Consider the following 25,489-nt stretch of genomic DNA (forward strand, 5'->3'; position numbering starts at 1 on the left):
GGCACCTGGTGCTGCCAAAGGTTAATCCCGTGTACGCGGCAAACCCTGGAAAGTTCGCCCGATTTTGCTACAAACCGGTAACACTGGCCCGGAGGCAAACTGGTTGGAAGCGGATTCAGAACTGGAAAATCCAGGCGGTCCAATGAAAAGACCGAGCCTCCTCACCCAGGCGCGCCGCTCCCTCGCCGGCTCGTTCCGCGCCAGGTCTGGGGGCGGGGTCAGGCGCAGCGCCCGCCCCGCCCCTCCGCCCTCGGCCCGCTCCGCCTCCGAGGGTGCGCGAGCCGTCTCCGCCCTCGCGCGGGAGCTGGGAGGCTGAGAGATCCCTTCCTCTGTATCCGCCTGAGCCACCGCGGCGCCGCCTGACTCTCGTCAGCCGCCGCTGAGCCGCGCCCGGAGCCCGGCCGAGGAGGCTGCAACTGCAGCCGGGAGCCCACAGCCCGCGCCTCGCGCCCGCCGCCGCCCTCCGAGGGCGCCCCAGGCCTCGCCATGGTGAAGGTGACGTTCAACTCGGCTTTGGCCCAGAAGGAGACCAAGAAGGACGACCCCAAGAGCGGCGAGGAGGCGCTTATCATCCCCCCCGACGGCGTCGCGGTGGACTGCAAGGTCCGAGACCGGGGAGGTCGGGGAAGTGGGGGTCCCGGGCCCGGCCGCGGAGAGCTGCGCGGGGTAGGAACTGCGGGGAGAGGGTCCCTGAGAGAGCCGAGCGCGCCCCTTTCTTGTGGGGCCGCTGCTCTTGCTTCGTAAGGAAGTGCGTGTGCAGGAAGCGGTGCCCGACGTGGGGCCAGGAGCTTGGCAGGCCTGGAGAGGGCGGGATTGGAGAATTGTGCCGAGTTCTCCGTGGTTTGTGCAGTCCGGGGAATGTGCGTGGGGCCCGGACGTGGTTGGTTCGACAGGCAGAACAACAACAAGCGAGTTTGGCACTTCCCTGTGTAAATAATATGTGCCTAAAATGGCTGACATCATTGCAAGCCTAAACCTCTGTTGTTTCCTGCTTTCGTTTCCAGGCTGAACAGCCCTTGGAGTAAGTCCAGCATCTGTAAGCGTCTTAGTTTTAAAAGCGTTTTCTTCTTTACCTCTTTTATCCACGGCCCTTCGGTATTGGCAGGTGAACTTCACCGGGGGGTCTGGAGAGGGGGCAAGGTGACAGTCTGCTCCGTGTAGATTCTGGCTGTTTATTTTATAGGTGAAACAAGTATTCTTGGTAAAGTCCAGTAATTGCTATGTGGAGGTTAGTGGAAAACCAGGTGGCTTTTAAATTGTATCAGCGTCTTTGTGAGACTCCTTATGCTCCGGGAAACTAAACCCCCCCCCCCAAAAAAAAATGCCCCCAGGTCTCTAATAAAATTTCCCTGCATTTTACACAATCTCCCTTTAGCCCTAAGTAAAAATCATGAGTGGAGCCCCGTTATTTTGTTAACTTTTAGTGGCTTACACACTCATTTAAATATGAGTGTAATTGTTTCAGAAGTTTGAAAGGAAAGGCCACAACCTATACTACCCAATACTATTCTGTCCTGTAGAAATTAACTGTAGAAGTATGTTCCTTAGCTTATTTTTTCGTTAGCATTTTTCAAGACATTATCCGTAGAGTAAATTTAGTTTTAAGTTAAGGAAAAAAACTGTCATTTGTGTGCCTGGTATGAATAATAAGAGTTTTTATTACTCTTAATCTGGATGAGCCTGTACTTGTTTTTTGTAAACGTTGTAGTTAAAAACAGAACCGTCAGGGGTTGATTTTTAAATGACTGCCTTGCCTTGAAATAGGAACAGTGAACTTATTCTCTAAAAGGATTAAAGATTTTGGTTTTGGTATTACTGTTGTTTTCCTGAAGCCATTGCAAACAGTCTTGGTCTTTAAAAGAAAATGTTTGGAATGCACAGACAGAAATTCCAGTAGCAAATTATCTTGGCTCTTGGTTTATTTAACATTCATTGTACTCAAAATAGATTGATAGTCAAGTACCTACTTACAACAGTCTGAAATATATATATATATATGTGTGTGTGTGTGTGTGTATATATATACACACATATATATATTCTTAATGCTGTTTTATGAATGTATGTGTTTATACATATATATTTTTTAATCCTATAGGCAAATATAACTCCTCCCATTAAAAAAAAAAGAGAGAGAAAGCATTGGATGATGTCACTTCAGACAGCTTTTCTGTGTTCCACTGTGGTGAAGGAGATTTGAAACTCTGGACAAACACCAGAATTAAATTTGCTGGGCAGCCTTAAATCTGACTTTCAGCTTTTCTGAATTTTTGTCGTTTCAGAAATAATGACCTTAAAAAAAAAAAAAAAGAAAGAAATAATGACCTTGTTTTCAGATCTCAGAATTTTTCACAAGTTCACCACATTTAAATTTTGTGGTCATAACAATTAGAAAGAGTAACCGTTGTAGCTCCGTGCTTTGTTTTCCATTTCTTATTTCTTCAGATCCCCATGTCTGAATAAAAACACTAGTGGGACTAAGCTGTGAGGGCACAGTCTTCCTTTGTAACCACACAGTATTCAGAATGAGTTGGTAGATAAAAAATGACTAATTTCTTTTTTCAGTTATAAGCTGAAAGTCTCTTCTTTAGTGGATGACAAAATATTTCCCTACATTAAAAGTGGAATCTTTATTATCAGTCAGTTCCTTAACGGATAAAGGAAAACCTTACAAAACCTTACTTAATAAGAGGTATTTGTGAAAGGACTTATGATCTCTTCATTTTAGAGCTTGGGCAGTGATTACATAATGTTCTGTGGCTCTTTGAGGGTGACTGTGTGGCACCCACCTAGTCTGATTGCCTGGGCTGGGAACAGAATCAGCCTCAGTAGTTTTTGCTCGGGACATTCCTTTGCCTTGTTGGTTGAGAGGATCACGCAAAGCCCAGAACTCCTGAACAAGGACTTTCAATACCTTTAACTTTCCTAAAGCACAGTATGCCATAGACCAGTGCTTTTTAAAATGTGCTCTTGAGGACCACCTGCTCTGGTATCATCTAGAATTCTGGTTTTAAAATGCAGATCTACTACTTTGTGCCACAAGAATTCTGACCACTCTAGTCAGCTGGCTTATATAACATGCATTCCAGTACTTTTACACTGCTCCTGTCTTTTGCTATTTTTCTCTGCGGGGTGAGAACCCTCCAGAAGCAGTTCCATTGCTCCATTTTTCAATCTTGTTTTTTCAGTAGTTGTTAATTCCAGCAGCCATTTCTATTGATTATATTGTCCCAACTAGCTTGCTATTTATTTCATTTTCCTGCATTTTCCCCTTAACTATTTTCACCTTCCTCTCTACCTGTCCCAGTAGGCACAAAGCTCTTAGACATGTAGAAACAACAAAGAGTAGGCTCTATGTTTTGCGTAACAAAGGTGAATTTGAAATAGTATACATGTATAGGCAGCGCTTTATTTTTGTGTCTGTGACTTTGAACCTTGAAAAATTGTTGTATATGTGCAAATATCAAAGAAAATAATGTACTGAATCAGAAGTCTGTTTTGTCATTACATAATTGCTTGTTTTGGGGCTTAAATTTTTAGTTTTTCTTTTTGTGAGATGAGAGGGTAGAACCAGATGGTCTGTGAGGATTCTTTCGGTTTTAAAATTCTGTGAAGATGCTAAGATTACATAATTATGTTTGGCAGGAATTAAATTATTTTAATTGTGAAAAATAACTGCGTCTTTACCTTAATCAGACTGTTCCTTTACTTCTTTTCCGTGTCTAACATGTTCCATTCCTCCCTCTTGTTAAGTATCAGTGGGTCAAAGAGAAAGGAGATGGATAGAGGTTTTACGTAATAAAGCAAATTTTCATTTTTGGTTACCTTACTGTAGAACAGTAAAGTTATCAACACTTTTTTCCAATATCAGGCCTCAAAAAAGCTTACGTTTGCTTCATAGGTATCCTCATAGGCTGTTTTGCTGGTAGCGTTCCCTCCTCTCAACCCTGCATTGTAGATGGTATTAAAAGGGAGAGAGAAAAGTAAAGTGCTTGTATAGGAGAGAAAATGGGGCCAGAGGGTAGCATGAGAGAAAGTGAAGGAGGACTAAGCCAGTAAGTTCTGAGTTGCCCGTCACAAAATGGCTGTTTGGATCCTGTGTCTTTACACTTTCTGATTTTCTCTATTTGCATAATCAGAACTGAAGAGGTTGGTACTTTAGCTTTTTGTTTGCAGTGGTGGTGGTAGTTTGTGTTTTTTGAGGGGTAAGGAGAAGGAATATAATATGCATGAATGGGCATTTACTGAAATATGTTGATCTTTAGAGAAGGGACTGGGAGCTTGGTTCTTTTTAATCAAGTGCATGTCATTACCTAGTTATGTAATTTAGTGTTTGCAGCCACTGGCCAGTAAGACTTTCACAGTCATTACGTTTTGGCTTTCCATGAGGGTATTGATATCTGAAATGAGAGTTTAATACTGGGAAATAAATTAATTGCCTCTGTGCATCCCAAGTGCCTTGGCAGGACCTCCTGAGCACATATCCCTGGCGGGACACTGCTGCTGTCAGAGGGTGGGCAGGGTTGCATGTTGTCCAATTGGAGGACAAGTTACCTGCCAGAGGTCCTCTCCCAGGATTGTAGTCTTCCCAACTAGAAAGAAGCAAGTATATTATTTTTGGTTGAGTAATAAGCCTGTAAGACCTCATGAATTCTCTACCATGTAAGATTTATATGAATAGAAGTATTTTTTTAACCAGAACTCTAGCAAACACATTTATGGTACAGACCTATTTAAGTTGATTTAGAATTTAACTTAAGAGGTGTTTTATTATGCATTGCTGGAGCTTTACTTGTGTGTAAATGTATGTAGAAAAATGCATTAAGTACTAATTGTGGGATGTTTTATTTCTTTTAGTTTTATCATACCATAACTTCAGGAGTATCTATTCAAAAGACACATTCTTTTTCCAAAAGGAAATACTTTCTGAATTCATATTTTAACTAAAGACTCTTGAACTTCTTTTTCTATCATAGTGTCAGTAAAGGAAGATCCAGAAAAATATTTGTCTTTTCAAGTAGGACATCAGTGAAATTATCCTCTTAAACTTTTTGGCAAACATGGCACTTTTTATTAAAGACTGAAGGGGAAGGAGTTAAGGACTTCTCCACCGAAGGACTTTAGACCGTAACTACTACTTGTTAAAATAAAGGATTTGACAGCTGAATTTCTGTTTTTTGTCTAAATGATGTAGAAAATAGTAACACTGGAGCTGTGCTTTCAAGATTACATCAAACCTGTATGTTGTAAGTAAAGATGGTTATTTCCTAGCTCTCTTTTTTCTTTATACAAAGCTTAACAATAAAGTCTTTTATAAGTTAGACTGCTGAAAGTTGAAAATTGGAAATTGTATTACAGATATGACCCTAAGGTCATTTTCTTAAAAATCTCCGTTTAATTGTGATTATCCCCTTTAATCATTATTTATGGTATGTATTCTTAATAGCTGTAAGGAAATCTATAATATATAGTAATCTCATTTTGTGTTACCAACAATTGAACAAAATTGTTTTAAATAACTGTAGGTTATTTAAGCTCTTTGATTGATTAGAGGAAAAAAAGAACTTCATGCAGTATTTCTGTAATTGTGTCTTGGGGAAATATCAAGGAAGAATGAACATAGACTTTTTATTCATAAACAGAAAAATTTGAATCAGGTTGTAGAAATGAGGGATATTCTCATTTTTCAGTTAACATTTTCTCTTTTAATGCTGATAAGTTTCCAGCAGTAATTTTATGACTTAGAATTAATATAAATATGACAAGAGAAATTAATATAACATTTGCACATTCTGTAAATACTATTACTTTTAAGTTAAATATTCTGGTAATATATTTGGTAAATTGACACTAAGTATGGTGTTAGATCACTTGGGTCACTGCATCATCTAAAAGAAGACTCATCTTTATGCAGGGAAAAACGATTTTGAGAGCCAGTCTATCTTAGTCTGCCTTATCACGGTTTTTTTGTTTGTTTGTTTCAGTTTTTAGGCACCTGGCCTGTACAGGGATCTGAATCCCTGACCTTGGTGTTACACAGCTGCACTCTAAACAACTGAGTTAACCAGCCAGCCCCTTTGTTTATCAGTTTTTAATCTTTCATTTTATAAGGTGAAAGCTATAATTCACGTTTCCTTCAATTCACTTTTTCCTTGCTTTTATTTTAATATTAGGACATAAGATTTCCTAGGCCCATCAGTTTTAGCTGGAGTGGTGCTAGGAATGTTAAGCAGAGGTGGCAAACTCAATGCCTCCTGGGCCTAAGCCTAGAAATTAGCGAAGCTGGGCTTTTTGCATATTATACCAATATGAATTTGGTTTTCATTTTTTGAAAAAATGGGTCCAGTGTTGCTCAATACCCCAAATTTTAAAGGCAAGCTATGAATCAGGATTTTTATTTGAATTCATTTAAGAATTTCAGCGAAAAACACTGAACTCCTGACATGGACCACCATTTTACAAGCTCCCTTAAATTGGAAAACAAGGCTGGCAAATTATGCCCCACGTGTTCTTACAGGGCCTGCCATCTGTTATGGCCCAGGACCTAAGAATGACTTTTACATTTTTAAGTGGTGGGAAAAAAATCAAAATGAATCGTATTTCTCCTTTTTGCTTACTACCCTCACTGAGTAGGGGGTGCAGTTCAGGAAGCAATACTGTCTAGTGATTGAGAACTCAGGCTATGCAGTCATACTTAAGGATTTAAATCTTGCCTCTACCACTTAATGTGATACTTTGATTTTAATTCCCCCCTCCCCCTCCCTTCGTTGTTGTTATTGTTTAGCAGTTGGCCAGTACAGGGATTCAAACCCTTGACCTTGGTGTTACAAGGCCACACTCTAACCAGGTGAGCTAACCAGCCAGCCCCTACTATGGTACTTTGGATAAGTTACTTCGACTCTGTGTCATCAGCAAAATGGGGAATATAGTAATCTATAACGAGATTAGCACTATGCTTGGAACACAGAATAAGAATCAATAGATAATTAGCTGCTATTATAAGAGTCCCAGTTTTTCCCCCTCATCATTCTTGTTTTGTAATAGTATTTCTTGTGTTACTACCACTGCTTATCACTCTCACATGTTGATCACACAACAATATGGCTGATACTTTTTTTTCCTGGCAAGGTATTCTAGTAATGATTCATTCCTGCACCATAAAAACGCTTAGGATTTAATTGCTATATTCATTTTCATTCAAAAATATATATTTTTCCATTACATAATAGGTGTTAGAATTTTTAAATTTAATTTTGGGTTTTACCAAAGTAATCCTTAGTTTTAAAATGTAAGTAGTCCTGCCTTATCTCAGAAGAACACTCTTTAAAACTGTAGTATCATTTTACACAGTAAAATGCACAGGGCTTAAGTGTATAATTAGGTAACTGCAAAGGCATACACCTGAACTATCACTCCAATCAGGACAGAACATTGCCACCACCTCAGAAAGTTACCTCACATCCATTTACAATTTGTCCTCCCCTCACCTTAGAGGCATTTACTATTCTAATTTCTATTTTTATAGATTAATTTGAGGCAATCATATTTATTCCTTAGCTTCCTCTAGTCTTTTATTACTAGGGTGGCCACTAGACCATACTCTGTTTTTATGTAAATTAGAAAAAGGTGTCCTCTCTGGGGTTTTGCTGAGCAGAACATGGGACTGGATTCTAGTCCCACTAATCCCCTTGGCCTGGCATCCTTGTGCTGGAAACAACCTACTCAACCAAACATGGTGATCCATGTTCTCTCTGCATGAGTGGTTTTCAAACTTTTCGGTCTGAGAACCTCTTTTTACTCTCAGAATTGTTCACGATCCCAAAGAGCTTTTTGCTTTATGTAGGTTGTATACTTGTATATTGATATTAACTGTATTAGAAATTAAAACAAAATATTTAAAATAATAGTAAACCTATAACATGTTGACATAAATAGCATTTTTATGAAAAAATTTTCCAAGGAAACAAAAAGATATAAGACGACTAAGAGTAACATTGTTTTACAGTTCTGCAATGCTCTTTATGGAATAGCTTAATAGAAGACACCTGGATTCTCCTGTCAGTTTCTGCAGTCTGTTGTGATATCACACATTTAGCTTCTGGAATACACTACACTAGTGAGAGAATGAAAGTGAAAATAATAGTATTTTAGTTTTATTATGAAACTAGTTTGACCTTGTAGACCCCCTGAAAGGGTGTTCCTGGACCTCATTTGGAGAACTTCTACTCTAAGTATTTGTTTATAATGCTGTTTCATGGTTTGTTTTTGTTTTTATTTTCTTTGTTTTGTTTTTTACAGTTTCATATATACCAATAGGTAATATCTAAATGGAAGGTGAATTTTTAGCTTTTTCTGTATATTTACAAACTGCACACATAATTTGATATATATAGCGATTTCTAGTTAAGTTGATACTGATTGCTTTTATTGTAATTGACATAAACGTTTACATTTGAGTAACGTAGTGTACTTCATTGTACTTACTTTCTTGTATAAAAACTTCTTATCTTCCCTGGATTTAATCATTGCTTCTTGGGGCAAGAGGAACTGTTGCTTAATTTTCTGTGTATTTTTTGCTAATGCATCCTCAGACTCTCTGACAGCATATAATTGCCTTTCTGTATCTTTAAACGCACCGGATATCTTATCAAGTTTTATGCTTTTCTTGATTTCCCACCTGTCATTCTTCAGTTTTCCAGTCTAGACTGGGACTCTGGGCATGTTGCCATACAGATGTCCTAAGAATAGTAATCATCCTGGAATTGCCTTTGCCTGCATCCCATGTTGGATCTGCAGTTCTATAAATCTGAAGTAAAAGTGACTGAGATAAATTTTTTTAAAACCTCACGTGTCTGAGAATCCTTATTTTATCGTCACACTTAATTGTTAATTTATCTGGGTATAAAATTCTAGGTTAGCACTCATTTTCTCTCAACATTTTGATGGCATTGCTCCATTCTTTTCTTGTCTGTTGCCATGCTGAGTCCTGGTTCCTTGTACATGACCTCCTCCCCACCGCCCCCCAAGCTTGAGATTTTCTTTTTATGCCTTGTTTTTTTTATCTTTATGCTTTCAGCTTTCAAAATTTTTAGTGATATAATTTGTCTGCTATAATATATTTCCATTCTCTGTGACTTAAGGTTTATTTATCTCTTCATTGTCACTTTATTGAGCTTTCATGAAGTTCGCAAAGATAAATATTTACTGAAATCAATACTAGGACTTCAACTCAGCCATCTTGATAGCTTTTTAAAGATTTATTAGAATATTTCCTTTTACACAAAAAATGGACTTAATGATAATAGTAATGGATAATAATGGAACCGCACTAATTCAAGATCAGACAGGATGGCCTAGAAAGATAGATGAGGCATCCTGTGGTCTTCAAAGTTCCAAGACTCTCCTTTTTTTTTTTTTCCTTTTTGTCTTTTTTCGTGTCCGGCAACGGATCGCAACCCTCAGTGTCGCGCCCGGACCGGGACCGGCAACGGGATCGCAACCCTCGGTGTTGCTCCCACACCTCGCTCAGCCAGTGAGCGGGAACCCGTCTGTATGTGGGATCCGAACCCTCGGCGGGAGCGCCACTGTGCTCTCAAGCGGTGCACTGTAGCAGTGCGCCACCGGGCCGGCCCAAGACTCTCCTTTATGAGTAATTTTAAAAGCGATTTACGACTAACTTTGTGATTTTGCTTTGTGGCTTTATTACTCTGAATAACTTTATGTGGGTTTCATGTTTGTAATTCATATCTTGCCCTTTTCATTTATCTTGAAATGCTTTTATGCTGGTGTTCCCGAGTTATTTTCCTTTATTATTTTTACTACATGTGTGTATGATTTTAATATTTTTGTTACTGACCTTTGTAATTTGATGAACAATGGAGAAAATTCCTATTTGTCAACATATTAACAATAAAACCATGCTATTGTTGTAATAGTTAACACATGTAGTACTTATGAGTTTAGCTCAATTTAAGTAAACCTACCACAGTAGCAGAATTTTGTAGAAACTTAGCTATGTAGTTTGTGGTTGGATATGAGTTATTGTCAAAGTGTGGCATGGTGTCACTTCATTTATTACCAGAGTAAGTTCGTCTAAACCGTTCAGTTGGGTGGTTGACCATGCTTTTACTTAATATGCACATGGAGTCAGATGATATTCAAGCCTTTATTAGCTGTGTGGTAGTATTTACTGTACATGCATTTGGTGCTAGGCAATAGAGCTCACAGGGTCACAGCACTTCTAACTTGTTCACTGTAGAGAGACAAATATGCTTGCCCTCAAGAACTGGAATTACTTTTTCTAGCAGTCATTTTCTATAACTTTCAAAATTCTAAACTTGGATGGAAATATCTGTAACTTTCCACATTTAAATTATTTTATTCTTTCAGAGCAGTACACTTGGAATTTTCTTACTAACAGTTCTACATATTATTTATTTTTATTTTTATTTTTTGGTGGGTGGCTGGTAGGGGAATCTGAAGGTTCTGCAATTTTAATGGAATTATCTATTTTTGAATGTGAATAAGTAAAATTATCTTGTTGAATGATATTAAAATCCCATATTTATACAAAAATGAGCACAGAACAAGTTTCCTTTTTATTTCTTTAATCTTTATACTTAATTTTATAGTGAATTTTATAAGAGTAGAACATTTCTGTCATACTTAAAATTTTTAAGAAGTCATTTGATATTCTTACTGAGAACAGTATGAACTTGTGATTCAGCTGGTAGTAGAAGGAATCTGCCTTCTGTTTATCCCTGCTAACAGCTGTCATTAACAATAAATAACGCTTGTTTATAATGCTGTCTACAAACATCTGTCTGTCAGTGCTAGCCTAGGCTTTCTTTGTGCTGCACTTGTGCGTTTTACTCACTAATATGAACTTTAAAATTTTCTAAAATTTCACTTCATAAGATATTATCAGTAGTACAGTTCTATGCAGCATAGATTGAATAAACACTATATAAAAATGATGGTTATCTTTTAAACTGTGAAGAAAAGAGAACCCGAACCCTTGACATTGGTGTTAATGGTCTTATTCATATATTAATATTCTACTTTGTAGCAGATATTCTGCTTATCCCTAATGATACAAAAGTGATTAAGGTATGATCCAGCCCTAAATACATTTACAGTGCCTGATTTTTTTTTTCTTTAGTCTGACCTATTTCTCTCTAACCTAGGTCTGTGCTTATTTTATATGATACTAATAATTTGGTTAAGAATTCATAGATTTCTCACAATAGTTAAATTGTTATGCAGTGGCTTTAAAAATTTAATTTATTTTTCTTCCTGTATTGCTGCTTGTATATTGTAGGATTTGTTAACAAAAAAGTATGTTGATGAGAAATTTGTTTTGTAGACATTGTAATTGAGATTGTTTTCCTTTTTTTAAAACTTCCCGCTATTCCAAATATAGAATATGGTAACTTTATTAATCATAACATGTTGGTGTAATTCCTAATTTTGACTCTAATTTCTAAGTTAACTTGGCTGAATGAAAGCTAATATTGTCAAAAGCTCAGAGGTCCTTGTGAAATACAGTAGGGTACCTACACATAGAAAGAGCAGCTTTCTGTGTTACTATCTACGTAATACCAATCACTGGGAAAACTGTTTCCTTTTTATGTGTCAAACATAACATGTCTCGTGGATTTTGCCACCACATTGAGACAGTAGCAATATTATTTGAAAAGGCAAATTAGGAAGAAAAATTCAGATATCGATTTAAGTGAATAAGAGAAAATGTAAGCGAATGTTTGGTATCTTTAAGATTTAACTTCTCAGCCAGAGATTTTGTGTTTTACATATAGCACGTGTATTTGGTAATCAGTGCTATTAGTCATAGCTCACTAGATCATGTCTTCTTGATGCTTCCATACTGGGGAAAGAAATCTAATGTAGAAGCCAGTTGAATAGAACACATACCAGTCTCTAAAACCCAGAACTCAAAGTCCTTTATGTGGGGAAGTAGTTTAGATGGATTGTTTTATATAATTAGGTTCTCAGAAGGAAGAATATCCAGTCATAGCTAGAAATGAAGACCAGGATTCAAAACCAAGCAGCATATAGCAGAAAAGAACTTGGTATGTTCGGTCTTCAAGTAGGGAGAAAAATGATGAGAGAGGAATTGAGAACACCAGAACATTGATGGGAAATACTTTTTTTTTTTTAAATGGGAATCACATTTTTAAAATGTTGGCAGCTAATTCTCTACTTTGGAAAATGTGCAGGCCAAACAGCTCAACTATGGGAAGCTGACCTGTGCCTATATTACCTGAAACATGTTTCAGCTTTTCTTTGGCCGCTAGCTGGTATGGGGATCCGAACCCATGACCTTGGTGTTATAAGGCTGAGCTAACCAGCCAGCCCCCCCAGCATGTTTTAAAATGTACATGTCTCTAAGTAACTAAATCAATTTTTGAGGGTTAAGTAATTCATGGTATTCTCAGTTGAATAAATTATATTTGTGTATTTCTCTCTCATTTTTATACTTAAAAGTATTTTGTACCATTGTTTTATTTTCTTTGGTACTATAATTTTTAAACCTGAGGGATATTTTCCTGTTTAGTATTCTGGTTCCCCCAGCATTGTAGCATTTGCTATAATAATATAAAATATGTCAATAATATATCTGAGAGGTTTGAAAAAAATGTCTTTTCAGCTTTTAGCTTTATTCATTTTATAAAGAAAGTTCAAAAGAAGTGCCTAAGGATGTGAAGTGATTTGTTAGTTTGAGAACAGAATACAAATTATGTGAAAAGAATCTTACGTTTTATTTGAGTTAAGTTTATAATTGAAGCACATTTACTGAAGCCTCTTAGGGAACTGATTGAGGTGACCTAATTCTTTTTTTTTTTTTGTCTTTTGTCTTTTTCCGTGTCCGGCAACGGATCGCAATGCTCAGTGTTGCCCCCGTACTGGACCGGGGACCGGCAACGGGATTGCAACCCTCGGTGTTGCTCCCGTGCCTCACTCAGCCAGTGAGCGGGAACCGGTCTGTATGTGGGATCCGAACCCTCGGGCGGGAGCGCCGCCGCGCTTCCCAAGTGGCGCACTTATCCAGTGCGCCACCGGGCCGGCCCAAGGTGACCTAATTCTTAACTAATTGAAATACCAGAACAGAATTTATCCTTCATTTTGCTTAAGATGTAATTGGTTAAGTAATTTTACTTTGTCATCTGATGATAAGATTTATTTGAACCAGAAGTCAGTAGGTGCTGGAATGAGAATGTTTTTGAAAGTGGTATCTTTATATCTACTTGTTGAGAGGTGGTTATAGGCCAGCATGTGCTTCACTGTCTTCATTTTATAAACTGGGCTAAAAACTTGAGTCTTTAGGAAGATTAATGAGATGATAATTGTACAGCACCTTGGGAGTTCCATTACCTTATAAGCGCAATTTAAGATGCACCAATTTTATTGCAGTTCAAGGGGAAGCAATGTCTCAGTGACTTGTTTTAAAAATTAGGCCACATAAGGTTATATACCCCAATGAAGAAACTCTTGCTTATTAGTGATTTTTTTTAAATGTTCTTTAATTATGAAATGTTCCAAGCGTATAAAAATATAGAGAACGTGTGGTATGTTGTATATACTTAAATATCATATACTTAATACTTAAATACATAGTTGTATGTAGTATTGTACAAATGGCCTTTTTTTGATTCAGTATTATGTTTCTTAGACTATCTAAAGATCAACAGTGCCAATCTTTAATTTGATTACATAATGCCAAATTGTTCTCCAAAGCAATTGTATCTGTCAACTATGTGATAAGTTCCCAAGTTCCCTTTGTTCCACACTTTCCCCAGCACTTGGTGATGTTAGACTTTCTTTTATTGCCTGATTTATAAGAACTTGGTTGATTTTTTTTTCCCTACTCTCCATATTGAAATATTATTTACATGCAATAAAACTCACCCATGTTATGTGTTGTACTTGACTGAATTTATGGTAATTGTATAAACTTACATATATGAGTTCGTAATTTATAGTAATTATAAACTCGTATCCACTAGAGCAATCAAGGTATGAGACATTTCCTAAAAAGTTTCCTCATGATCTCCCTTTCCCCAACTTATAGCCGTGACAACCACTAAGCTGCTTTTTGTCACTATGGTTTTTACCTTTTCTAGAATTTCATAAAAACAAAATCATACAGTAAGTAACCATTGATGTTAGACTTCTTTCACTTAGCATGTTTTTGAGATACAGCCATGTTGGTGTGTGTTATTTGGTTTCTTTCTATCTCATGGTATGAATATGCCACAATTTATTCATTCATCACTTGATGAATATTTGGTTGTTTCAAGTTTGGAGCTCTTATGAATAAGGGTGCTATGAATATTTATGACCAATCTTTGACTTAGTTGTTTGATTATTGATCTTTAGCAATCTTGCTGAACTCTAATTAATGTGAATAATTTAACTTTCTTAGATTCTCTACATAAACACATCGTTTACAAATAATGACTGTTTTCTTTTCTTTTTTCTAATCCTTTTACCTGTTCTTGTTCTTGTCATTTGTTTACTGGCTAGGTTCTCTCGTACAGTGTTGAATGAAAATTAAGAATCAGTTTTAGTAAGCATCCCTGTATTCCTTGACTTGAAAGGGTATGATATAAGTTTAAAGTTTTACCATTAAGTATAAAGTTTCTGTAGGGTTTTTTTTTAATAATTAGCGTTGTTAATGTTAAAGAATTTCACCCCTTGCTAGTTTACAAATAGATTTTATTATGAATGGAAGTTGAATTTTGTCAAATGCATTTTCTGTGTATTTTGAGATGGTCATGGGATCTTTCTTCTTAAATATGTGCCTTTTTTTTTTAATCTCTTAGATTAGAAGCTTTTAAATTTTGAATGTACTGTAATTCCTTCTCTGATTCAGGTTGTAATATGGGACATCATTTATCTGTCGTACAGAATGTTAATTCTTGACAGTAAATTGCCCAAGGTATGAGCCATGTGTTAATCACATTCGAATTTCCCACAGGATTTATAGCACAGTACATTGCAAATAACAGGCCCTTAATAAGTGTTGAACTGGGTTGTTCTTTGCTAAACAGCCACAGTTTGTTGTATGTCATGAATTATGATGTTGTTCCCCCATCCCCATTATCATGCTGGCTGCTGATGTAATTTTTGTGAATCATAAAAAATTAAATAGCCAAGCTTGCTTCTTTTTTTTTTTTAATATCTGAATTTCATTCACTCATCAAATATTTGAGTGCCAGCTAAGTGCCAGGCTGGGCTTGGAGATATCAGTAATGCAGATGAATGTGAATCGATATTCACAAGAACCTTATAGCCTAGTAGGAAGAGATAAGATTTATATGTGAATTATTCTAATATAATATATTATTTCCTCATTCTTAAGCCATGTTGAATATTATTGAGGTGCTGAATAAATGGCCTGTGGATAAATGAAATATTCTACAGGTTAAATTCTTCAAAAAGTCGAGATTTTTTTCTTTTATTCTAATAGTCCTGAAAAGTGATTTTTGAATGAACATAAGAATTCAAAACTCCATAGCATCATAGGTATACAAAGGCCCTTTGTGATCTGTCCCAATTACTCCTCCATCCTTGTGTCTTTTTACCCCACCCACCCCCCACTACCATATTGGGTACTCCAGCCATACTACATGTGGTCCATGGAGATGTCATGCATTCTTGGCTCCATTATTTTATTCATTCTTTGCCTTATTTATAATTTTCTTTAACTCTGTCTTCTGCCTGGGTAGTGAATATTTATTTGCCCTTTAACATTCTACTCAAGTATTTTCTCCACTGGGAAGACTTTCCCAAACTCATCCTCTTTTATGTGCTGTTTGTACATTATCCTGTTAAAGCCCATATCATATTTATGTACTCTTGTATATTAACTACTTTCCAGACTGATCCACCTGGCCTGTTTCTTGGCAGATGTCTGCCCATGCTCTTTGGCTATTCAGTTATGTACTATTAGAAAAGAGATCTTGCCAAACAGGGTGGGTGTGTGTGCACATTTGGCTATCAAAGCATTGATACCAAATGTTGTAAATGACTTACCATCTGTCATTTTCATCCCTCTCCACCCTGCCTCCACCCTAAAATTAATTATGTTAGGAACAACTTATTTCCTTAGATATTTGTGTCAGACAAGGGCTCAAGCAAAACATGTACTTTATTATCCAAGTTTCATAATACCTTATGATTCCATGGAATTTAATAAATTCTTGATAAATTCTTCTAGGCTTATTCTCATTACATACTACTTCCTGGCAGTGCACTCATTGTCTTAAGTATATATATACACAGTATATTGACAAGTGCTACTGCAAAGTGTACACTCTCACAGCATTTGATCTGATCCTTAAACAGTGTTTGTTGTTGAATGTCATATTTTGTGTTTAAGACCTCAACCTAATACACACTGTCTAATTGTTCTTGGTTGCTTCACATCTGGGATTAGACATTTTGCAATAGTATCTCATCTTAGAGTTGGAAATATATAACCTTAACTTTAATTCCTAACTGAATTCTTGCTTCAACCATGTCCATTTTCTTGGTGAACCCCACCCTATTTTGTGTATCATTCATACACTTTTTCTTTCTAACTTTATATCCTGTTACATAGGCTTGTCAAGTCTACTTTCTCCCTTAAGCTGTCCCATATTGGATTTTCCAAGTAAAGGATAGACTCATATACTTAAGAGGCTGTACACGCATACTACAAACTAGAATATCTTTTATTATAATGGCTTCAAGTCCATTGAAGCCTGTCTTTTGCTATCTGTACTATTCCTTGAGCCACTAGTTAGATAGCACCAAGCTAATCACCTTTGTTTACTCTTTGTTTTGTTAGTTCTTTGGGTACAGAGTAGAGGGATGACCTAGAAGGGCACAGGGAATCCAGGAACTGTGAATGTTATGACTACAAATAACATTCTGATACTAAATTATTTCCTTATGTGTATCAAAATTCTATAACAATTGTATGCTAGTTTTATGCTTCTTGACTAAGTTTTTATTATTGAGTCTTTGCTCATCATTTTTTCCTACTGCTTCTATTTTTAAAGTGAAATGAAGAACTTTATTAAACTGGGATTTAGGGGAGGACAGTGGAATTATAGGTTTACAAAGAGTTTTAGTTTTATATTGCCTTGTTTCTTCTTTTCCTGTTACTTTTTCTTGTGGATTGTTAGAAATGGCTTTATACCTGGTATGAAATATAAACTATCTAGACAGACTAATGTATAATTTTGTAAGTGTTCTGATATAGAGATACCCTGAATTTGTAACATAAAGATTCTCAGCATCATAATATTGTTTGACAAAGTTGTGTTCTGACCTTTTCTGAATGTTTAAATGTTAGAAGAGATATTGCCAAAAGTTGTGCATGGAAAATAAAAATTATGGACTATATCGTTGCTTAAGACATGGTGGCAGGTGGGGTGTTGAGAGTTAGAAGTAGGCAAAACTCTCCCTAGGGACCTGTGTCCCATCTTAAGAGGCATTGTGATGAGTCCTGGCACCAGGACTTAATTGTTCCTGGGCTGATTTTGATCAGAGACCTAACTCCTTTGGTCTTTAAGTCTTCATTTATTAAAATGGTAATCCTTAAGGTTTTCCCAATCCTGAACCTTCTGTGATTCTGCCTAGAGATACAATATTGATTGTCTGTCATATTTTAGGACCCGGATGATGTGGTACCAGTTGGGCAAAGAAGAGCCTGGTGTTGGTGCATGTGCTTTGGACTAGCATTTATGCTTGCAGGTGTCATTCTAGGAGGAGCATACCTGTACAAATATTTTGCGCTTCAGGTAAGTAGGAAAATTCTTTTCTGTTTTTTGTTGGGTTTTTTTTGTCTTTCTTTCATGTGCCATTAGCAAATTGTCTCTAACTTGCTCTAAGCTTGCACTTTTTATCTGTGGCCTTTAGTCAGAGTGGTGGTCCTCTTTTAAAGCTGTGTTTAAAAAACTACTGATTATATGTTTACTGAACCCAGTAGACACATAGTTCACTAAAAGCAGAATATTGTTTTTTTGAAATGCTGCTGACTAAAAAGTTTAGATTGATGGGTGCTTTTTTTCCTAAAGTTTAGTAACCTTCATTTTCTTTTTTTTCTTTTTTTTTTTTTTGTCTTTTGTCTTTTTCCGTGTCCGGCAACGGATACCGGACCGGGGACCGGCAACGGGATTGCAACCCTGGGTGTTGCTCCCGTGCCTCACTCAGCCAGTGAGCGGGAACCGGTCTGTATGTGGGATCCGAACCCTCGGGCGGGAGCGCCGCCACGCTTCCCAAGCGGCGCACTATCCGGTGCGCCACCGGGCCGGCCCTGTAACCTTCATTTTCTTACCATAATTAATGGCTAAGAGATATAGTATTACCAATTGCCAATTGAATCAATACATCAGTCTCAAATGTTGTCATGTGATAGACTGTAACTTAATAGACAATCTGGGCACCCCTACAACAGACTTTTACTGTTGGGCCCAGAGTACACTGACAGCAGGTCTCTCTGCCTCTTTCCCAGTCACTGGTTTCTCTAAAGAATTCAATGTTGAAGAAGCTTAGAATGTTTACTAGCAATCCTAATGGGTTAAGATGTAGATTTTTCTTCTGATTAATTATGATTTATGGACTTTGTTTTGTGATGTTTTTCTTTGGTAATAATTGAGTAGTTTTTTTGTTTGTTTGTTTTTTCTCAAAAAATCTTGAGGGGAAAATTACTTCCAAGCTTTTATGAATACTCAAATGTTATAACATTTCAAAATTTGAAGAAACAGTTGGCAGCCAGATCTATTAAAATAATTTAAATAACCAATTTTGAAATATTCTTCTGCCAGAGGATATATAAATTTTATCCTCATTTTCTATATTATTCAAGATGGTGGTATGTTGATAGACATTATTGAAATATTAATCTTTTTCAGTACTTTTTTTTATTTAAAAATATACATGATAGAGAAAAAAGAATCACTTGCTATTTCACTGTCCAGTTATTACATTAAGGCACATTTGGTGTCTAAATGTTTTGTCTTTCTTATATGTATACTTTTTTTTCCCGAAACACAAATGAAACATTTTGGTTACCCCTTATCCAAAATGTTTGGGAACAGAAGTATTTTTCGATTTTGGAATGAGGGATATTAGAATATTTGTATATACATAATGAGATACCTTGGAGATGGGACCTAAGTCTAAATAGGAAATACATTTATGTTTCATATACACCTTATGTACATAACCTGAACATAATGTTATACAATTTAAAAAATAATTTTGTATGTGACCCATTGCATGAGGTCAGGTGTGGGATTTTCCACTTGTGGAATAATGTCAGCATTCAAAACTTGGATTTTGGAGCATTTGGGATTTTAGATTTTCAGGTTAGGAATGCTCAATCTGTATTGTAAAGATTTGCTATTTTGTACTATTTTCCACTTAATTGTGATACAGTTTAAGGAAAGATCAGAACTACCTGGATTGCATGTGGAGATTTCAGAAAAATTATCCTTTTGGCTAATAAGGGAAAAATTAATTAGTTATCCACATCAAAAGTTTTTAAAGTATGTTCTTTCAGAAAAACATTACTAGTTTCTGAATATATTCTTTGATCAAAACAATACCTATAGGGCCAGCCCGGTGGCGCACTGCTACAGTGCACCGCTTGGGAAGCGCAGCGGCGCTCCCGCCGAGGGTTCGGATCCCACATACAGACTGGCCGCTCACTGGCTGAGCGAGGTGCGGGGGCAACTTACTTTTTCTTGTGGATTGTTAGAAATGGCTTTATACCTGGTATGAAATATAAACTATCTAGACAGACTAATGTATAATTTTGTAAGTGTTCTGATATAGAGATACCCTGAATTTGTAACATAAAGATTCTCAGCATCATAATATTGTTTGACAAAGTTGTGTTCTGACCTTTTCTGAATGTTTAAATGTTAGAAGAGATATTGCCAAAAGTTGTGCATGGAAAATAAAAATTATGGACTATATCGTTGCTTAAGACATGGTGGCAGGTGGGGTGTTGAGAGTTAGAAGTAGGCAAAACTCTCCCTAGGGACCTGTGTCCCATCTTAAGAGGCATTGTGATGAGTCCTGGCAAATTTACTTGTCACCAGATGGATAATTGCATTTATATTCATTCTGTCCTTATCTACCACAAAAAGTAAAAGGGAAATCAGCTGCTTTTCTCCTTCTAAAGCCATTTTTTAATAGTACTTCAAAATCTGATCGTAAAGAATGTGTAATTAAACTGTCTGACTTGTCATCTACAAGTAAGAGCTTGCAAGCAATATGCTATTTAGATAGAGATGGCAGCTTAAGTAATGCTTACGTTTAAAAACCTGTCTCATGCTGAACTGGTAAAATGAATGTTTAAACTCTCTGTAGCCAGATGACGTGTACTACTGTGGAATAAAATACATCAAAGATGATGTCGTTTTAAATGAGCCTTCTGCGGATGCCCCAGCTGCTCGCTACCAAACTATTGAAGAGAATATTAAGATCTTTGAAGAAGATGAGGTTGAATTCATCAGTGTGCCTGTTCCAGAGTTTGCAGATAGTGATCCTGCCAACATTGTTCATGACTTTAACAAGGTGAGCCAAGTGCCCAGAATTGTAAAAAGAATGCAGGTATTTTTTTTTTTTTCCTTTTTGTCTTTTTTCGTGACCGGCAACGGATCGCAACCCTCTGTGTTGCACCCGTACCAGACCGGGACCGGCAACGGGATCGCAACCCTCGGTGTTGCACCCGCCCCTCGCTCAGCCAGTGAGTGGCCAGTCTGTATGTGGGATCCGAACCCTCGGCGGGAGCGCCACTGCGCTCCCAAGCGGCGCACTGTAGCAGTGCGCCACCGGGCCGGCCCAAATGCAGGTATTTTAATTTATGCTTTTTGTAGTTTTAATTTTAGTATTTGCTAATTTATTCTGTTTAAAGTTTAGTTTTACTTTAAAAAATGGACTTGGGTTTCTCTGCCCTACAAAATAAAGTGTTATCATTTGGTGGGCTCTGCTTTATCTGAAGCATACCCCTGGTGACCTGGCCTTCTGTCGTCATATTATCCTTGCTTGCTCTTAAAGCCCACCTCATGGCTATTCCTTCTTTGCTGGAAAATGACTGTTATTTCTTAGATATTCCCACATTTTCTTAGTTAAGTGGTAATTTGTGTTCTCATTTCTTTGTAACATTTTTAGAAGTTAATAATTTTGATAATTTATTTTTAATTTGTCATTCTACATTTTCCCCTAGATTTTGAACATTTTTATGCAGTGCAGAAAAGTTGAAGTGAATACCAAAAATCCTCCACCTGGTTCCAAAATTTTGTCATATTTGCTTCATCCCTCTTTTTCTCTCATTTGGTGCTTCACTCCTAAATACTTAAGCTGTTATCTCTGAAGAATGAGGATGTTCTTCTTCATAACATCATTGTCACTTCTAAGAAATTTAACATGATAATATAGTATTATTTAATAACTAGTTTATATTTAATTTTCCTCAGTAGTTTTTGTCCCAAGAATTTTTTGTTTTTCAAACCAGGATTCAGAGATTTGGTTGTTCATGCATTGCCTGTGGTTTTTATGTCTCTCTCTATTTAAGCTTGCCATTTTGAACACTTAGACATATCACTGACATTAGCTTTGCAAACATTTCATGCCTGATAAACACATCTGATGAATGCTTATAAACCAATTTGAAAAATTACTTACTTGGGTAATAAACCTTATCCAAAGCAAGTAGTAAATAATAACAGCTAACACTTAGCTCTTAGAAATCTGCTTACATGGTTTGGCTTAACTCAACCCTCAAAACTTTTTTTTCATTTGCTTTCTGTTTTTTTGTTGTTTATGTGTTTATTTTTTTTTCTTATTTAACCTTCACAACCATTCTACGAGAAAGTCTTTCTCACCCGGGGTTTCTCATCTGAACTACAAAACACAAAATCATTTGAGTAACTGTTTTTCCAGTTCTCTAAGGATGGTAAAAGTATTCTAGATGCTTAGGAGAGAAGGTAATGTGTATGTACAGTGAATAGGTGACTTAGAGGGCATTTGGGCTTAGAAGTGAGGGAACTAAATCTCTTAATAAGGTGATAGGCATTTGTAGTTAATTTTAATAGGTATTGTTATTTATTATAGAAACAAACACTTGATATGAATTTTATTTACTAGTAGCAATAATTTTTCCTGTCCCATTTCTTCTTTCATCTCTATACCACCAAATTCTTGATTTGTTGAAGTACAAGTGATTTACGTATTCTAAAGCCAACCTGTTTTAATGGTACAAATTATTCTTAAAAATTCAGTTGCTGCCTTTCTTACCAATATTAATCTAACTAAAATGTGTCTTTACTTTCCAGAAACTCACAGCCTATTTAGATCTTAACCTGGATAAGTGCTATGTGATCCCCCTGAACACTTCCATTGTTATGCCACCCAGAAACCTCTTGGAGTTACTTATTAACATCAAGGTATAAAAATGTTTGATATTTTGGTTAATGAATGATGCTAATAGTGTCTTGGAATTTCCTGTTGAGAAATTAGCCATAGTTATAGGAGCCCATTTTACCAGAATTACAGCTAAGAATTTTACAAAGAAAGGCTGGTCGGTTAGCCCACTTGATTGGAACATGGTGCTGATAACACCAAGTTCAGGGTTCAATCCCTGCACCAGCCAGTTGCCAAAAAAGAAAGAATTTTACAAAGAGGAGCCAAGACTTGTGGTTTGGAGTTTTTTGTTCTTTTTTTTTTTTAATGTTTTATATTTTGAAATTAAAATATAATTTCTTAAATTATGTTTAAGTTTCCTAAAGGGCCAGAGTAAATATTAGCCATCTACTTAATTCTGATGCCATAGACCATATGTAAATAAATGGGCATGACTATATTCCAGTAAAACTCTATTTATAAAACCTGGTGGTGGATAATAGATTGTCAGTTCCTGTTTCATACTTCAATCTCTAAGAATTTCATCTGTTTTTCTAGTCCGCTTATTTGAGATATTCATGAAATATATTTTTTTCTAAATGTAGGCCGGAACATATTTGCCTCAGTCATATCTGATTCATGAGCGCATGGTCATTACTGATCGCATTGAAAACGTCGATAACCTGGGTTTCTTTATTTATCGACTGTGTCATAACAAGGAAACTTATAAACTGCAACGCAGAGAAACTATTAAAGGTAATACTTTTTAATGTTAAAATGTTGACAGAAAAGTTCATTGTGCCGCTTCACTGTGTTAAACTAGATTTAGGTGAAGCCTAATCACTGTTACTAATAAGTTTGCCATGAGTGAGAAGATAAATTATATTGTGTCACTATATAATATTTTCAAATTTCCGTAGAATCACCTTAATTCTAAATCCACCCTTTTCAGATAGAAACGGTCAATGTGAAATGTCATTGCCTTGAGATTCTGGTACCTCACTATCCATATGGTTACCTAGTTCAGCTTTCTATTCTGCCAATTTGGTTCAACCATACGGGAAGAGTTCTTATTATCCACAGTGTCTGTTGAGACCAGCTCTTCAACTGTATTCTCAGTGATCTGGATCCATAGCAGGCTGTTTGCCTGTGGATCAGATTAAGGATAATCACAGTCAGGTTGGATGGGAAGGAATTTGGATGAGGAATTCAGAGAATTGATACAACTAATGTTGTAGTTTTGCCAAATGACTTAACCGTAGTTATCTCACCTGAAAAATAAGGATAACAATATCTTCCCATTTCCTTTCAGGATTATTGTAAAAATAAAGTGAAAGTATGTGTAACAGAGCTGTAGAAAGTAGGAAGTGTCATTCAAATACATTATGGTATGATCTCTTTAGAATTGAGTCACCCAGTAAAAGTGCTTTCCTGGCTTTTTGTTAACACTTATAATAAAACTGTTTTCTCACCTCAGGCTGATGAGTCATCTGAAACATACTGCTTGATTCCTTACATTTTAAAATTACCTTGGTTCATAATTTTTTTAAAAGTCAGACTTACACATATAATGAAATTTCCCCTTTTTAGCATGTAGTTCTGCGTCTCCACAAATTTCTCAGTTATATAAACACCACCATAGACAGGATGTAGAACATTTCTAATACCTTCAGACTCATAAATTTGTAAGCAAAATCTGTTTGGCATTCTTATTCTTGCTATAATCTGTTAAGATGTTTAGTTTGGAAAAATGAGAAAAATTATTTTCTCCAGTGTAAACAAATTCAAACTATAGAAGTTTATGGAATATAGAATGAATACTTCTATATGTCCAAATAATAACTATGAGGGTTAATTTGAATATTTATTACTAAAGAACCAAAAATTTTAAAACTTTTTTCTCCCAAACAGGTATTCAGAAACGTGAAGTCAGTGATTGTGTCACAATTCGGCATTTTGAAAACAAATTTGCCGTGGAAACTTTAATTTGTTCTTGAACAGTCAAGAGAAACATGGAGAAAAATATAATACACAGCATAACCCCACCCTTTGTATTTTGTGCAGTGATTATTTTTTAAAATCTTCTTTCATGTAAGTAGCAAACAGGGCTTCACTATCTTTTCATCTCATTAATTCAATTAAAACCATTATCTTTAAAAAGTGTTTTCTTCTTTCCAAGTGTGGTGTCTTTTATATTTGAATTAGTAGTTATATGTAGTCATAGATAACAGTACATTTCATCATAGATCTTAGGTATTAGGAAGAATTAAAATTTCTTTAAATCATGTATCTGGATTTTTATGTTCTAATTATGCATTTTCATGAGGAAGGATTATCTAAAGAATAATTACATATACGCGTACATAAAAATGGGCCACAGTGACTTATTTGTAGTTGTTAGTTGCCCTGCTACCTAGTTTGTTAGAGCATTTGAGCACACGTTTTAATTTTCCTCTATATAAAAGTGTGCAATATTTTCATTGTCATATTTAACTATTTAGAGTATAATTTCCACCTCAGTGTTTTAATATCCTAGCCATCTGCTGTAATAATATTTTAGAAAATGTTTGGAATTTAAGAAATAACTTGTGTTACTAATTTGTATAACCCACATCTGTGCAATGGAATATAAATATCACAAAGTCGTTTGACGAGACTGTGTGTTGTTTTTCCAGTGTAATAAAACCAGAGCAGGATTTGGATCCCCATACTGACCAGCCACCAAAAAATAATAATAAAACCATAGAATAATCTGGTTCTTCATATCTTAAGATAATCCATGTAAAGGAAGAAACACCATTTTTTTTAAAATCCAGTTTGCTCTATATACAGTGGGTAAATCATAGATTTTTTAAAAAATAAAAAGCCATTTTAATAACTAAACCAGATTCTTGTGGATACTATTAAAGTAACATTTAAGACTTAACCTTGAATGTACTGGTTATAAAATGCTTTTGTAGTCAACGGAAGGGCTATTATTAAAGCCTAAAGTTTCCAAGGGGCATAAAATACTGTGCTGTTCTGAGAATGTCCCCCTCACATGTGGAGCATTTTGAGTTATAGTGGT

The 25,489-nt window shown here is 36.2% G+C and overlaps 1 protein-coding gene across 1 annotated transcript; it reads left to right on the plus strand.

Annotated features, from left to right (window-relative positions):
• The first annotated feature begins 294 nt into the window (after positions 1-294).
• Positions 295-25,073, plus strand: ITM2B (integral membrane protein 2B). Its single transcript, XM_008576685.1, has 6 exons — positions 295-603; positions 17,682-17,810; positions 20,389-20,595; positions 22,356-22,466; positions 23,028-23,178; positions 24,334-25,073. The coding sequence occupies exons 1-6, from the start codon at positions 487-489 to the stop codon at positions 24,417-24,419; spliced, it is 801 nt and encodes a 266-aa protein (XP_008574907.1). The 5' UTR covers positions 295-486; the 3' UTR covers positions 24,420-25,073.
• The last annotated feature ends 416 nt before the right edge of the window (positions 25,074-25,489 follow it).

This window comes from Galeopterus variegatus, unplaced genomic scaffold (genome assembly GCF_000696425.1).
Source record: "Galeopterus variegatus unplaced genomic scaffold, G_variegatus-3.0.2 Scaffold1388, whole genome shotgun sequence".
NCBI lineage: Eukaryota > Metazoa > Chordata > Mammalia > Dermoptera > Cynocephalidae > Galeopterus > Galeopterus variegatus.